Source organism: Xenopus laevis, chromosome 1S (genome assembly GCF_017654675.1).
Source record: "Xenopus laevis strain J_2021 chromosome 1S, Xenopus_laevis_v10.1, whole genome shotgun sequence".
In the NCBI taxonomy this organism is placed as follows: Eukaryota; Metazoa; Chordata; class Amphibia; order Anura; family Pipidae; genus Xenopus; species Xenopus laevis.
Window position 1 is genome coordinate 68,842,988 of NC_054372.1, and position 15,967 is coordinate 68,858,954.

A 15,967-nucleotide genomic window follows, 5' to 3' on the forward strand; every position below is an offset into this window, starting at 1 on the left:
TTATTTTTAAACAGAACCATCAATGTTATCTGAGGTTTGTCCCTAATAAATAAGAATACATTGAATGACTGCATATGTCTGCAGTGTCTATTGTTTTATTCTAACTTACAGAATTGTATTGATCATTTGTCTGAAGTGTTTATTGGGTTATTGTTTAGTAGAGAATTAAAGGTGGCCATAGACCACCAATAATATTATACAAAACTGGTGGGAGACACCCGACCGATATCAGCAGAAGACTTGGATTTCGGTCAGCTCATCGTTCAGGCTGGCCGGAAAAAGGTCTTTTGCCACCTTAATTCTTTCTGTTACCTTGTGATCATGAGGAGATAGTTGCTCTCACACAAGGCTAATTCTCGGTCTGCGTATAAGGGCACAGTCACATGTAGCATCTCCACCTGTGTTTTGTAGACAAGTGGAGAGAGGCAGATCCACTCCTATGAGCTCCTGTGCAGGGCCGTAACTAGGGGTAGGCAGAACTGGCACATGCCTAGGGTGCAAATGTGAGGGGGGTGCTGGGTATGTACCTAACCCTGTTCCAGGCTCTCATTGCCCCCATTGAAGATAGTAGCATGCACTCTGGTACATGGACGCAGGAGGGAACCAATGTTGCTGGGTTGTCTCAGGTGCCCAGCTGGCTTGGCCTAGCTCTGCTCCTTTGTTTATAGTTGCTGACAGACACAACATCGGCTTGACTGCCGCTACAAGGATAAAAATACATGATTTTATGTTTTCTGGGCTGATCTCTGCATGGTGCTTTCCCTGAGTGTCTCGGGTGCTGACACACAAGACCTCAGGTGAAAGCAGAGAATCTGTTTGTTGACTTGCACTTTATGCAGGCCAAGAAACAGCCCAGTGTGACTGTAGCCTACTGGTAGGCGAAACTTTTTTTGCCTTCACATAATCACTTTCAAAGTTTTGGATGTTATGTTGCCCACACTAGAGGAGATTTTAAGATGAATATATTCATCTACATTTGCTTTCTATCGGATCTGGTCTTTTTATGCACTAGGCTCATCACAGATTTACCAAAATGTGAGATACAGCACACCACAGAAAAACTTGCCCACATTCTCTTAATTCCTGTGGGATTTTTAGAAGTGTATTTATCAATGGGGGAAAGTTCAAATTCAATATTTGATAAATATAGAATGCATAGAGTTTTTCCTTTATAGGTATGGTATCCGCTATTATGAAACCTGTTGTGCAGAAAACTCTAAATTACTGAAAGGCTGCCTTCCTTAGATTCCATTATAATCAAATATCCAAAATGTAAAATATTTCGTGCACTGAACAGATCTGCTTCTCTTAGCCTGCAAAATTATGCAGGCTGACAACAGCCACTGACAACAGCCGCTGAACAGTTGCTGACAACAACCTGTGCGCCCAAAGCCTTGGGGTGTTATTTATTAAAGTCTGAATGCAAAAAACGTGAAAATCTGTATTTTTAATCCAAAAATCCTCCCTCTCAGACCTGCTGAGGTTGTATATAAGTCAGTGGCAGAGGTCCCTATCCTATTGGAAGTTTCTTTGGTCTGTGCTGTAATTAGCCCCGAAATTCTGACTGAATCTCTGACTTTTTGGGCAAAAATCAATAAAATTTGGGCTTTTCGGGAAAAAGGCAGAAAAGGCGATTCAGGGGAAAAACTCGTACAATTTGGATTTTCTGTCATTTTTTTTGTGTTTGTCCCAGATCCGATTAATAATAATAAATAAGGTCAAATTGTGGATTCTGACTTTTTGAGTAAAGATTTTGATAAATAAGGCCCTATCTGTGTGGTAAACTGAACACCTAAAGCTGGCCATAGACTTGCAGATTTTGCCTTACAGCTAAGGTTCAGATATCGTTTGTACAATTTGATGCAATTCTTCGGAACTAACATTCACATTAAGATCGACATGGTACAAAGATTGTTGGGACGATAATTCAGTGCCGTCGGATTATATCTGTGAGTCTGGCCAGTTTAAGGGGTACATTTACTAAGGGTCGAAGTGAATCCGAAGTGAATTTTCAAATTCAAAAACGTCTAATTTCCAAGTCATTTTTGGGTACTTCGACCATTGAATAGGCCAAATTCGACTTCGTTTCGAATTGGAAAAACTTTGAATATTCGACTATTCGAAAATTGAAGTACTGTCTCTTTAAAAAACTTTGACTTTGACACTTCACCACCTTAAACCTGCTGAATTGCTATGTTAGCCTATGGCAGGATGTCCAAACTTTTTACAAAGAGGGCCAGATTTGGTGAGGTGAAAATGTGTGAGGGCCGACCATTCAGCCTGACATGCTGGATCCCAGGCAATATGAAATGGGAAGCCACTATAGACACTGGGACTGAACCAGCAGCAGCTGTAACACAACGACAAGTACCAGTCTAAAGCAGTGCAACCACAATTCCCAGCATTCCCAATTGGCCAGACACACAGCAGCTGGGACAGCATACTGATATATGCTGCCATAGTTTTATGCCCGGGCATAGGATTGAAGCAGGGATGCCCAACCTGCGAGCCTGACAGCTGTTAATACCAAGTGGGCCCCTGCATTGGTGGGCCCTAGGCCCTCTAGTTGCATAATTGCATTATGTGCCAGAGGAACCAGCTGCTCTGTACCAATGGGCCCACTTGCCGCCTGCCCAGCCCATTTGCCGCTTGCCCGGCCCACTTGCCGCTTGCCCAGCCCACTTGCCGCTTGCCCAGCCCACTTGTCGCTTGCCCAGCCCGCTTGCCCAGCCCTTCTGCCGCATCGCTCTACACTCACGAAATGCGATGCTTGAAGGAGTACTGTGGCAGCCCAGCCAGACTGTATTTAGAGCAGCGTGGACCAGGAAGTGGATGCTGACGGGCGGCTGGCTCTGACATGCACGTAACCTCGCTCTCATCCTGGAGTGATGCGATATCCCAATAGCCAACAAGCATGCGCAGCAGTAGAGGTGCTGTTGAGCTGTTCTGCAGCGTGCACGCCGAGTGCTCCTAGAAGTGTGCGTGCAGAGCGACGCGCCACGGTAGGGGGCGGATGGGGAGGCCCTGTCTAGGGTGCCTTGTGGGTAATCCGGCCCTGGCTGCGGGCCGATTAAAACTGGATCGCGGGCCGCAGTTGGCCCGCGGGCCGTAGTTTGGACACCCCTGGCCTATGGGGACCTCCTAGAACCTATAGCCAACATTTGGCTAAGTTTTTAGAAGTCAAATTTTTTTTTTGAAAATCGTTCGATCGATCGAATGATTTTAATTCGATCGATAACTGCTAAATTTAATCAAAAGAAAAACTTAGACTATCAAATTTTTTCAATCCGATGGTCGAAATTCGAAGTTTTAGCACTTCGAAATTTGACCCTGTGCCACTAAGTGTTGTGCAATTTTTAGAAAGTTTAATTAATTAATTCTGTATAAAACATGCACTGCCTGGCAAATGCAGGTAAAAATGTAGAGGGATTCTTAACACTTTCTGTCAAACTATTTTGTTTGGCTATATATCATGGTCCAAACTAGGATAAATGAAAATATTTTTGCTACCCTACCCTGTAGCACTTCAAGTGAGTCACTGTAACTAATATCATGTACTATTTTTATAAAAATTTTAATCAGTTATACAGTCTGAAGTTACAGGTAGGTAGGGGTTTCAATTCTATGTATTCAGTTATATCCTATAATACAAAATTGGCAACAAATACAGGCATGTGTACCGTATATTTTTAGCTCTCTGACTTCACAACTTTGCTAAGCATGAGCTAGGCAGATTGCATTGCTGTAGAGGTCACAACCTAGTACAGTACTAGTATTGCCTGACTGAGACCCCTTATATATATAACCCCACTAAAAATACATGTTGCTTTATGATTATGAGAACATTCAGCATTTCTTCCTAGTTTAAATTTGATTTCCCATAGTTTACATGTTTCAGACTGGCAGATGCAGTAAAGGCAAAACAAGGTATTTTCAAAGCTGTAGGTGGAGCAATACTACATTTTAAGAGGGCCTATTAGAGCATACATTTTGAGGGTCTCAAAGGAAGCTGAAAGAAATTATGGAGCTTTACCTGAGTTTGAATAATAATCTTTTAGTGAGAAGCTCAATGGTCAAAGTGGCATCTGGCTTTTCCTGTAGAATATATACCTAGTGTCAGTATATGGTATTATCAAAGTACATTGTATTACTAATCTACAAATGTGCATATTTATCAATTTCAATCTATAAATATATAGTAATTCATACACTATTCAGTTATGAAAAAGTTACATTATGATTATAAGAGTTATAGGCAGATGGTTCTGCATTTAGCAAGACAAAGAAGGGGTTTATAGCAAAATGCCTGACATTCATCAATACTATATTGTCACACAGAAAAATCTAAGGGGGTTATTTATCAGACTTTTTTCTGGTTAGAGTTTTAAAGGGAAAAACATACGTAATTTAGTGGTAGAAAAAAACATAATTTTTCAACATTTATTACACCTATAGGCTGCTAAAAGTCTGAAAAAACCTCTCAAACCTGCCAAGGTCATGTAGAAGTCAATGGCAGATACCCCATTTACAGTTGGAAGATATCATGACCTGCGCTGGGCTTTGTACAATAATTTGCAGAATTTGTGGTTTTCGAGAGTCAAATAAAAAAAATGGTAGGATTCGGGGTTTTTTTCATGATTTTATCAGGTCTTTTCCCACACCAGATTTTTTTCGAGGTAATTTATTGATAAATAAGTGGAAAAAATGTGGACAGGAGTTTGGTTGAAGTGGTTTTAAGAAAATAATGGGAAATTTTGGGATTTTAGTAAATAACCCCCTAAAAGTGCTTGGGAGTGCATTTTTATTTCATCTTTTAGTACCTTTGGTGCTAACAGCTACAAACTCTATGCCATATAGTGTTCTTATATTATTATATGACTGAAGTTATTTCTGCTCTGTCATGCTAGCTAATTAATACTTACCATGCATGTATAATTATCAATAAAACTTCCTTAATAAACTATATGACATTTATATTAATGCATCAGTTGTAATGTCACTTAAGAAACACTGTAAAATATAGTGAGATAGATTCCGTGGGGAATGATATTTCATGCTTATATCAAGTTACCTCATTCTGTGCAGTCATGGAGCTGAAACATTACAGACAATAACAAGCAACCATGCCATGAAGTTAATATACTGTGAACGCAGTGCAGGCCCCACACCCTTCTTACCTCTCCTTACATATTTATATTTTATGAACTGCTTAGATCTCACCCTTAAAATGTTTTTTTAAATAATATGCTCAACAAAATGGCATTACTTGAAAGCTGATGAAAACATAATTGACGTGCTTAAAAACTGCAGTACTGCATATGTTGAAATAATACTCTGTGCAGTTCTGAATGTACAAATCATGTTACATTTGTAATAGGATTTACTTTATACCAGCACTCTCCTCTGCATATGGTAAATGAGACACATCACACTCTTTCATGCAGAATGCCAAGATTCAATGCACATCCTGTGCGTTAAAGGGGTTGTTCACCTTTTAGTTAATGTTTAGGGCCAGATTTAGTAAGGTTCGAATGGTGAATTCGAATTTTTGAGTTGGATTTTTGGTCAAAACTCATAAATTCAAGTTGGGAAAAATCCAAACTCGAAATTTATCATACCTCGACCCTGGGAACAACGCCCCCTAAAATCTGCCGAGTTCATGTAAAAGTGAATGGTAGTGGTCCAGTGACCCATTTGAAGATGTTGATGCCTTCCTGACATTCAGGGTTTTTTCGGAGAAAAAAACTTGAATCGGGTTCCGTTCAGATTCGATTTTCAGTCTGTCAAGATTTAGACGTTCAAGCTTTTATTAATTAATATACCATTTGTGTTTTGAGGTCATTTGAGGTAATCACTCAACATTTGATAAATCTACCTTTTAGTATGGTGTAGAAAGGGATATTCTGAGACAATTTGCAATTGTTTTTCAAATTTTATTTTTAAGTTATTTAGCTTTTTATTCAACAGCTCTCCAAACCTTTGTAGAGCTAAAATTCTCAGTATTCATCTACTCTATCTAGCTACCTGCTACCAGCATTAAAACAAAGTCTGTTGTGGGAAACTAGTGTCATGTGTGAAAATGAAAGGATATTTATCTCTCAGACATATCCTTCCTTACGTAAAGGTTGGCTGCTTGCCTTACCCAATTCAGATTTTGGGAGTGTACAGTATGGGGCAGATTTATCATGGGTCAAATTTTGAAGTTGAAAATACTTCAAAATTCGAAACGAATTGAATTACTTCGACTTCAAATATTGAAGTCGAAGTTTTTTTTATCGAATTTCGTTATCCTGCCGTCGAAGTAAAATCGTTCGATCTAACGATTAAATCCTTTTGAATTCTAAGGATTTCAGCGATCGATCGAGCGGTTTTTCTTCGACTTCAAAAAACTTAGAAAACTGTTCTAGAAGGTCCCCGTAGGCTAACATAGCACTTCGGCAGGTTTAATTTGCAAAGTATTTTTTAAAGAGACAGTACTTTGATTATCGAATGGTCGAATATTCAAACTATTTTACTTTGAATCGAAGTGGTAGTATCCTATTCGATGGTCGGAGTATCCAAAAAATTACTTTGAATTTTTTTACTTCAAAAATTCCCTCGAATTCACTTTGACCCTTGATAAATCTGCCACTATGAGTATGTTGCAGAACAATGCATATTTTTACAACAGACATGCTTCATAATCATAATTCATTAGTATATTGTTCATTCAAGTTATTAGAAACAACAATTTAATAGTTATCATACTACAAAGATTTGTTTTGATTTGGGTTATGTAATAATTGGTTCAAACTTTGTCTAGTTGAGTAACCAATCAGTGCTTTGCATTCACTGGTCATCTGTTGAAACGCACATCTTGTTGTCTTAAGCCAACAGTACACACCTCCTTGGTGAAAAGGTAATGAGGCAAAGAGTTACATGTTGCATCATGTGAGCCAAAAGATGCCTCTAAAGGGTTAGAAGTGTAAGTGACTGGATCATTGATTGTTAAACCATGATAAGAATTTTAAAAATTTGATTTTATTATTCCAAACATATTGTAATGACAGGAAAAAATAACATATTTGATGTATTGTATGCAGTGCCAATTTAATGATTGGCAAGGGGCTAATTATACACCACAGTATTGTATACTTATAGATATATATATATATAACTCTGAGTTCATTAATGCATCTACATTCAGTCATATTTATAATATAAATAATAATAACATGATTACATTTTTCTGCCCCAGATAGGTCTGTAAGGTAACAACGTGTCATGTTGTTTATGCATATCACCCATAGCTAAGTGAGCAATACAGTGAATTGTGTTGTGTGTGTGGTTATCCTGGACTAATTGCATTCTGGATAGGAAGTCAAAGCATTGAAAAAGCATTAAAAAATAAGGAAAACTCATATATGCTCTCAACATTGGTTTGGTTTTAGGTTTTACTGTGTTGCCATTTGCGAATACAGATGGAAATTCCACTGCACATCCTGAAACAACAAGCCCACCTTGTCCTCAGTATACAGAAGACTGCACAGGTAAAACAGACATGGTAGTGTAATACAGGACAAATGTTCTTAAATGGCTATGTATGCATTCAGGGTCAGACTGGTGGGTGCAGGGCCCACTGGGGCTGCCATCCCAGGGCCACCGCACCCCCCATGGCCCCCACTGTGCTGCCCCACCCCCTTGGGGCCCCCACTGCTCCACCTGCACCCTATAGGGCTGTCGCCACCCGCCCTCCCCTGAGTGCGCATAAATTTAAAGTACCATCAGCGCATCAGATGAGGGAGATCTACGAACTGGGGAAGGATCGGCCCAGTCTGATCCTGGATGCATTGTGCATGCTAACAGGATGAGTATAAGAATCTTAAAAGGTGAAAATTAACATAAGCATGCATGGCCAATTCTTCTATTACACACTGAGAAAACAGCAGCAATTTTTTGAAGCTTCATGTGCTCAGCTAAGTTATATCATCCTCTCCTGGTGACACTATTTATTTAATGTGAGCTCATGCAGATACACCTGTAACTCTTTTCCGTTATTAATGGAGAGAGTTACCTGTATTAGGTGCAAGTTTCACCCTACCAGATTTGTGGAGGGTAACCTCCACAAATCTGGTAGGGTGAAACTTGCACCTAATACAGGTATGGGAAACCTGTTATCCAGAAAACTGGATGACCATGTCCCATAGACTTGATTTTAATAAACTAATTCACATTTTATAAAATGATTTAATTTTAGCAGACTTAAGGTATGGTGATTAAAATTACAGAAAGACCTTTTATCCTTTTGTCCCGAGCATTCTGGATAACAGGTTCCATAGCTGTGTTACAATAGTCTGATCTGTGGAGTATTAGCCCTGATATACATATACAAATTATATGATTGTATTAATTTTTTTTACACTGTCATTGGCACATGCTGCTTACATAAAATTGATGTAACATGCATGCGCTAAATGTCGTTATGCAACTGCTGAGTGTAGCTGAAGGCTGTGATAACCACCTATCATAAGGAATTAGAGAAATATAATCATATTATACAGTATGTATAGTGTCCATTAGGAGGCATTCTTTGGGGCTACAACCTAGGCTTTCTGTATTCTATTTAACCTTCATACGCATCTCACCTCCCCACTGACATTTCTTGGAAAGCTCTTAGTTTTGCACGTGAATGGCCTTTTGGCTCCTTTTAGCCCATCTCACCCTAACCAGGCTAGGTTCTTTGCTTCGCTACGCCACAAGTTCTACCCACATGAAAGACATGTTCCAATATCTTGCACTGATGAGATCTAACAAGATCGAAACAGGTTGTCTGCAAATTTGGAAATATGGCTGGGAAAGAAGAGTTATATGGTGAGAGTATACCATTGATTTGCATTTAAAATATCTGATAATACATATTGGATTTTGCATTGTAGAACTGTCTCCACAATCAAAATGGAGTGGTCATTTTTCTCGATGCCCCAAGACTTACAGACACTACTGCATTAAAGGGAAGTGCCGATTTGTTACTGAGGAAAATATACCTGCATGTATGTAAGTGAACGGCTTCCATTCCAACAGAAACCTATTTTAATGAAAATGGGGCTAGTACAGACATTTAGTGGCTAATTTATCAATATTCTCATCTTAGTGGTTTTAGTGGTTTTTGAAACCATGACTAAACTCACATTCTCTAAAACCAATTCTCTAAAAACTAATTGGAAATTATTAAAGATCTGAAAATAAAAAACACAAAAAAAAAAGAGCTGAACAATGCGCTAAAATACAATACCTCTAAACCTCTAACAAATCCATGTGTTTTGGACAATTCCTAGCAAAAAAAAATCCTATAATTCGGTTTGTTTGCCCCATTACATTTAACAAGGAAATGGGGACATGTATGTTCCTTGTTTGATACCGTGGGGGAAATTCCACCCAGAGTGAAGTCCCCTATTGAATTTCTTGGGCTTCCTATTAGATTATAGCCATATAGTTTGCTAACCTAAGACCTAACTAGGTCTTAGGTTTGCTAACCTAAGACCTAGATACTTAACTTTTGTAAAGGATGGTGATACTAAATAGTTAGTAAGCTCTACTAGGGCGGAAATTGATATGAATGATTCATATCGGCATTTAATCAAGTAAAATAAATAAAACAAGATGTTTTTATTAAATACAGTCATATTATTCTATTTTGTAATGTTAAATGAATGAAAAGCTACTTAAACAGAACAGCTTGCTATATATGCAACTGCACAGCACAGCCACTGAAAACGCCTATATTAAAAGCTCTATTCTTTCATCCGCCCAAAGCCACATCAAACACAAATGAAAGACTAAGATCTAACATACTAGCATCTAACATAGGTAGAGTGTCCATAACGATATTTGCCACTCAATGGATACACCGATTTGTTTGTGCATTTACAGTATTTCAAGAACGTTTTGAATGACAAAATCCTGGCCATACCCCTAATCTGCTTGTCTCTCTTTTTAATCTACCCAAGCCACAGCCCTTTTCCAATAGTTCCTTGGTTTACTTGTGGAATTAAAGGAAAGGTGAAAGATTTCACTTGTGGAATTACTGTATATTAAAAAAGTATATATATGTTTGTTTCCCATAATTACATTTAAACTAAATATCTGTTAAAGTGACAATTTACCACCTTGTTCAGCATGAGTTCAATGAATAGAGCTAGTTGTGAGCATCATTTTGCCTAATAACTTAATCTTTGGGTTTTGTTAAATATGTGGGATTTGTTATATTTTGAGATTAACAGGGCACATTGGGTAACTGAAACTACTCCATGTTTGGTCCTTGGGCGGTGGATAACAGATTGCAAGTGCACAGATAATCCTCCTGTATTACCAAATCCTGCTAACAAAACAGTCACAACAAAGGGGGAGAGAAGATGTATACTGGTAATCAAATTATTTATGTTGCAAGGACCAAATGTAGTAACTTCAGCACAAGCCCTGTTCATTGAACTTATGTTGATTAAAGTGGTATGCTTCTGCTTTTAAAGACAGCAATAATTTTACACTAAACCAAACAAGGTTGGACTGGACTAACAGAGAGGCTCAAGCAGTTGGGACAGAACAGTATGGGACAGCAAATGTGTTGCAGAGCTACCAAAGGCTAAGATTAAGCATTTGATTCTCCTTAAAGTAGATCTAACATGCAACAAAATATGAAGCTAATATACCTTATGTTATGGGTTTCTGTTTCAGCCTATGGCCATCACTGCCCTCTGCTAGTGATCTGCATAACGGAAAATGCTACTGATTCCCAGCATGCCCTGGACTGCTGTCAATTCACTCAGCTTAGCAATCAACTCACCTTACTCTATATTTGGGTTTTAGTGAAAATATAATGTACTGTAGTGCTGCACTGGTAAAGTTGGGGTGTTTGCTCAGAAACTGTACATAGTAGAGTTGTGTAGCCATGGGGCAAGCCATTCAAAGTTGAAAAAGGAGAAAAGGCACAGAATGCATAGTAGATAACAGACTCTGTATATACAATGTGATTCTTCTGAATGTATCTATTGTGTATCGTGCTTGAATTGCTGCCCCCATAGCTACACAGCAGCTTGTTAACATAGTAGTATATAGTAGTGTTATAGAAGTGTTTCTGAAGTAATCATTTGCATGGTAACACTACATTATATTGTTATTGAAACAAAATATCTGTTGAGCAGGCTCTCAAATCTTCCACACACAATCTTCCACCAGGCGAAGTGAAGACTTTCCAGTAGCGACCAATCAGGTTACAATCAAGGAGATCATGAAAGTTAAATATCAGGCTCTGAATATCTATAGGGCCAGTCAAAGTCAATACTTCTGGGCTTATGGGAAGCATGCTCAGTACAGTAGATTTTGCATAATAAATAACGTTACTCATGGGGGAAAGGTGTTTGCTGGGTTGCTATAATCTTTAGTGCTTTGTCCTCTTATAGTGCATGTGAATCCCAAGGTATCTAATGTTTCTTGTTATTTTTCCTTGGATTAGAATATGGAACAGCACCACTTGTCTTTTGAAATAGTAAAAGGCCTTTATTGCATAATTTTGTAGGGCATTGCACTTTATCAAGCTATGAAAAAGCTTGATAAAGGGACAAGTGCGGCCTGAAACGTTGCTGTAATGCCCTACAAAATAATGCAATAAAGGCTTTTTACTATTTCAAATGACAAGTGGTGCTGTTCCATGTTGTAATTCTGTGTTTATACTGGTGGAAAGTGTCCATTGGGGAACCTGCAGTATGAGAAATTGAAGTGCTGTTGTACTGACTACTTTTCGTTTGTTATCTTTCCTTTGCAGATGTGACTTAGGTTATACAGGAGCAAGATGCGAATACTTTGACTTATTTTACTTGAAAGGGGATAGACGGCACTATATAGTGATTGGCCTGATTGTTGCTTTGATGGCTCTCATCATTCTTATTGTTGGTATATGCATCTGTACACAGTAAGTTTCATTGTTATTCTCTTGCAACTTCTCCTGCGTTATCTGCTGGGCAACTCTTATAGTTCTGGTACCATTAGCTAATCATTATCTAAGTCAAACTACTAACTGGCACAAAAGAAACAGAGGATTGCTTTGTGTGTAACCATTTCTTATTAGAAGGAGCATTTTTGCATTGCTGTACATGAGTCATTCTTATTGTAGCTGTTGAGGTAGATTTTTTTATTTAAAACCATAAATAAAAAGTATGTTGAAGCCCTAGTCATTGAACTAATGTAGAAAATATGTCTATACTGTGTCTTTATAAGAAATCTTGATCTATTGTGCATTCTTAAATTGACAGTTTTTGGAAAAAAACTCAAAGGAAGAAAAGGAAAGAAAAAGAAGGTGAAGGACGGAATAACAATTTCACAACCAAAATGGAAGAAACTCAATTGGTATAGGTAAATAAATACTGTACATGATGGAACACATGAAGAAATTGGTCCATATAGCAAATAGTAGTGTGATGAAATGGAAAGATTTATCAAAATGGGAGATTAGAGCTCTACTACAAACTCACCCACTTTCTTTTTAATTCCTGTGGGATTTTAAGAATCATATGTATCAGTGGATAAAAGTTAAAGTTCAGCATTTGACTAGTACAATTTTAAAAATGAATAGAATGAATAGAAAGTGGGTGAGTTTTTCTGTGGTGAGTTCTAATCGTTTTAAATCTGACCCTTAAAGGGGTTGTTCACCCTTGAGTTAACATTTCGTATGATGTAGAGAGTGATATTCTGTGACAATTTGCAATTGGTTTTCATTTTTTATTTGTATTTTTTGTTATTTAGCTGTTTTTTCAACAGCTCTCCCAATTGCTATTCAAGCAATCTGGTTGCTAGGGTCCAAATTAACCCAGCAACCTTGCTCTAATTTGAACAAGAGACCAGTATATAAATAGGAGAGGCCTGAATAAAAGGTTGAGTAATAACAATACATTTGTAGCTTTACAAAACATTTGTTTTTAGATTGGGTCAGTGACCCCCATTGGAAAGGTTGAAAGAGATTTAAATAATGAAGTAGAGTTGAAAATAACATACTAAAAGTCAACTGAAAGGTTTTCGTATTTTATACTGCAGTAGAAAAGAAAGCTATTGTCTAAATAACGTTGCTAAGATGATTAATTTTGCAATAGGGGTTTTACAATAGCGATACAAACTATCTATACAATGAGCTGAATAACAGGTAGATGTATTTCATCTGTGTACTAGCATGACACATTATACTAAGTGATATACATAACGGTGCCAAGGAAAAGGCAGACTCTTCAAATTCTTTTATGTAACACATGGTCTCAAAACTTACATTTGCTGGTTGACTTATTGGACCAGCACATCCAGTATCCAGGGCTATAGTAATTTCAAGATCTACAGTTAGTTTTCTATATTTATATATGTAGGCAAGTATTTCAATAGGCTCTAGATGTATGTGTATATATGCACCGGGGTTCATTTGGAGGGCTTTAAGATGATGGAACCTAATACGCTATTGTCTTTTTCAACACAAATTAACTATGTAAATAAATGTAGCCAAACAGTGACACCAAGAAGGCAATGTTCTGTGCTGTTTTAACAAATGTTAATTTTAAGCATATGTGATGTGGCATTTTTTGAAAGTATTTTTATTCTAGTATAGCTCAATGAAATACATGTACACAGAGTGCGTGGATGTACGGGCTGACAAACAGCTTACCCGTGGGTTGGGTGGGTTTTGGATCACACTTGGGTACTACAATTCTTTTAGTGGTGGCTGTGTTTTCCGAGATATGGGTTTTTCTGTCTCACACCACTGATCTGCAGGTACAGCTCCTACAGTGGAAACATTTTGTGGGTTAGAGTTGGGTGCGGGTTATGGTGAAGGTTGGGTTTTTCTTGACACGCACATCACTAGTGTGGATATACATAGTAAGATCCACTTTGTTGGCTAAGTAAGCGGATTATTGCTTAGTATGGCCATGTCCATGATTCATCCCTAAAACCAATATAAAACCAATGTTTTGATCGTTTTAGGATGTCCTGTGAAGACTTGGACTGTATCCATAGCCTGCTGCTGGTCTCCCATCATAGATAAACAAGCCACTTTAAGGAGGGCTTAAATAAAGGTGCCCATACAATTATTGGCAGTCAAGGATGGCTGACCCAGAAGTTAATGCCTACCCATGCATGGGCACCTTTATAGAGATATAGTAAAAGTGAGGCTTGCAATCTAGTTGTGAGTGTTTGATGCTGACAGATGAACTGACCTTCCCAGGAACACAAGGTGTTAGTACAGGAGTTGTCACAGACATCTGCTAATGGCATGAATAAATAATTGATTCACATATCGGAGTGCTGCTTGATTTATTGCTTTACAGACATCTAAACTTAGTCACACCGAGTCTATCAATGTAATCTCTGAGCCATTCCTTGAGCAGGTTAATGTTTCTGTGCCCCGAAATTACATTTTAATCATTATGGAACCTCTTTCCTCACTGGTTTGGCATATCAATGAAACAAACATATATTCTTTTTACTTACACAGGTCACAAAGAAGGTACCTGCGGGCAGGTTTTATGCTGCTGCTATAGAGTAAATGATAAGCTGTTTCACCATAAGGAGAGCAAATCCCAGTGAAGCTTGCTGAATGCTATACATTGTTAAGGCCAGTGGCGATCAGTGATGCTGTACTTTCAGGATGAAAAATGAATGGGCTATCAGAGAGTTTGTTTCATCAATGAGTGATACAGCTTCTTCCAGTCATGTCTGTCTGTAAATGTTTGTGTATGTGTTTGTGTACAAGGCTTTTTAACACTATGTATAAGCCCCAACTTGTAAATTATATGCAGAAAAACAGTATTAATGATGACATTGGTATACATCAGATATGATAAATAGAAAATTATTAATTTTGTATAAATATCTTTGTCATAGCCAGAATTCTTTCTTGTCTCTAAAAGAGGGTATTATTAAAGAAAACAGCCATAACCATTAACTTTTTTCATTTACCAGGAAACAGCATGCAAATGTTTTTTTACAAATCTGTTTAGAGGAGCAATACTTCATTTGCCAAAATTAGCATTTTAGAATATGGAGTTTGGAAACGGCTGATGGGCCATAAATCAGCTCTTGTAATAGGCTCATGAATTACCACACATTAGCTGAAAGTGTGAGGTTTGCTTATAAAGTTATATAGCAATTTACTTATTGCTCAGCACTTAAGCTGATTAAAACAAAGTATTTGCTGTTTTCAAGTTCCTTTTCATTCAGTGATTTTGCCGTTAAAAATTATGGAAAACTTGGGTTACAAAAAAAGCATGTTAGTAGCAATACTAGATGATATTTACTGGTTCCCTGTTTGACAACACACATCTGCAAAGGGTTACTAGACCAGGTGCAAACCTTGCATCTTTTATTACATACCCCCGAACCAAATATGGAAGAACCTTTGTTTAATCAGCAAAAACAGCTGCCTATAGCATAACATTTTTTCATGAAAATGGTAGTACAGGTATGGGATCTGTTATCCGGAAACCCATTATCCGAATTCCGGAAATGCCCTCTCCCATAGGGGCAAATTCACTAAAGGGCAAGCACCTAATGCTAGCGCAAATTCGCCAGCGTGACGTCATTTCGTTATTTCGCCGATTTACTAACAGGTACTGACGTAAATTCGCTAACGAAGTGGACCTACTCTAGCACTACATCGCACCCTTACGCCAGGCGAAGTTGCGATATGGTGAAGGGACGTAACTACGCTAATTCACTAACTTGCGCATTTTACTGAACGGTTACCTCTTGCGCCAGACTTGCCTTCGCCACCTCAGACCAGGTGAAGTGCAATAGAGTAGATAGGGATTGCTTCAAAAAAAGTTTACATTTTTTCTAAGTCCCAAAAAACGCTGGCATCTTTTCCTTTTTTAAGGGTTATAGGCTGAAAAAGATCGTAAATTTTTTTGGGAGTACCCTCCTTCCCCCCTACATTTCCTAACATATAGCACCTAAACTA

At 38.1% G+C, this 15,967-nt stretch overlaps 1 protein-coding gene across 3 annotated transcripts in view; it reads left to right on the plus strand.

The window, feature by feature from the left end:
- Positions 1-15,195, plus strand: part of btc.S (betacellulin S homeolog) — a 38,213-nt gene extending 23,018 nt beyond the window's left edge. For 2 of the 3 annotated variants that reach the window (XM_041579699.1, XM_018243447.2), the window contains exons 2-6: positions 7,431-7,529; positions 8,916-9,033; positions 11,798-11,944; positions 12,285-12,384; positions 14,504-15,195. In XM_041579699.1, coding sequence (XP_041435633.1) covers positions 7,431-7,529; positions 8,916-9,033; positions 11,798-11,944; positions 12,285-12,384 — 464 coding nt within the window. In that variant the 3' untranslated portion in view covers positions 14,504-15,195. Of the gene's footprint in view, positions 1-7,430; positions 7,530-8,915; positions 9,034-11,797; positions 11,945-12,284; positions 12,385-13,992; positions 14,304-14,503 lie in introns of those variants that run through there. The other variant, XM_018243448.2, reaches the window with a different exon arrangement.
- Positions 15,196-15,967: the final 772 nt, after the last annotated feature.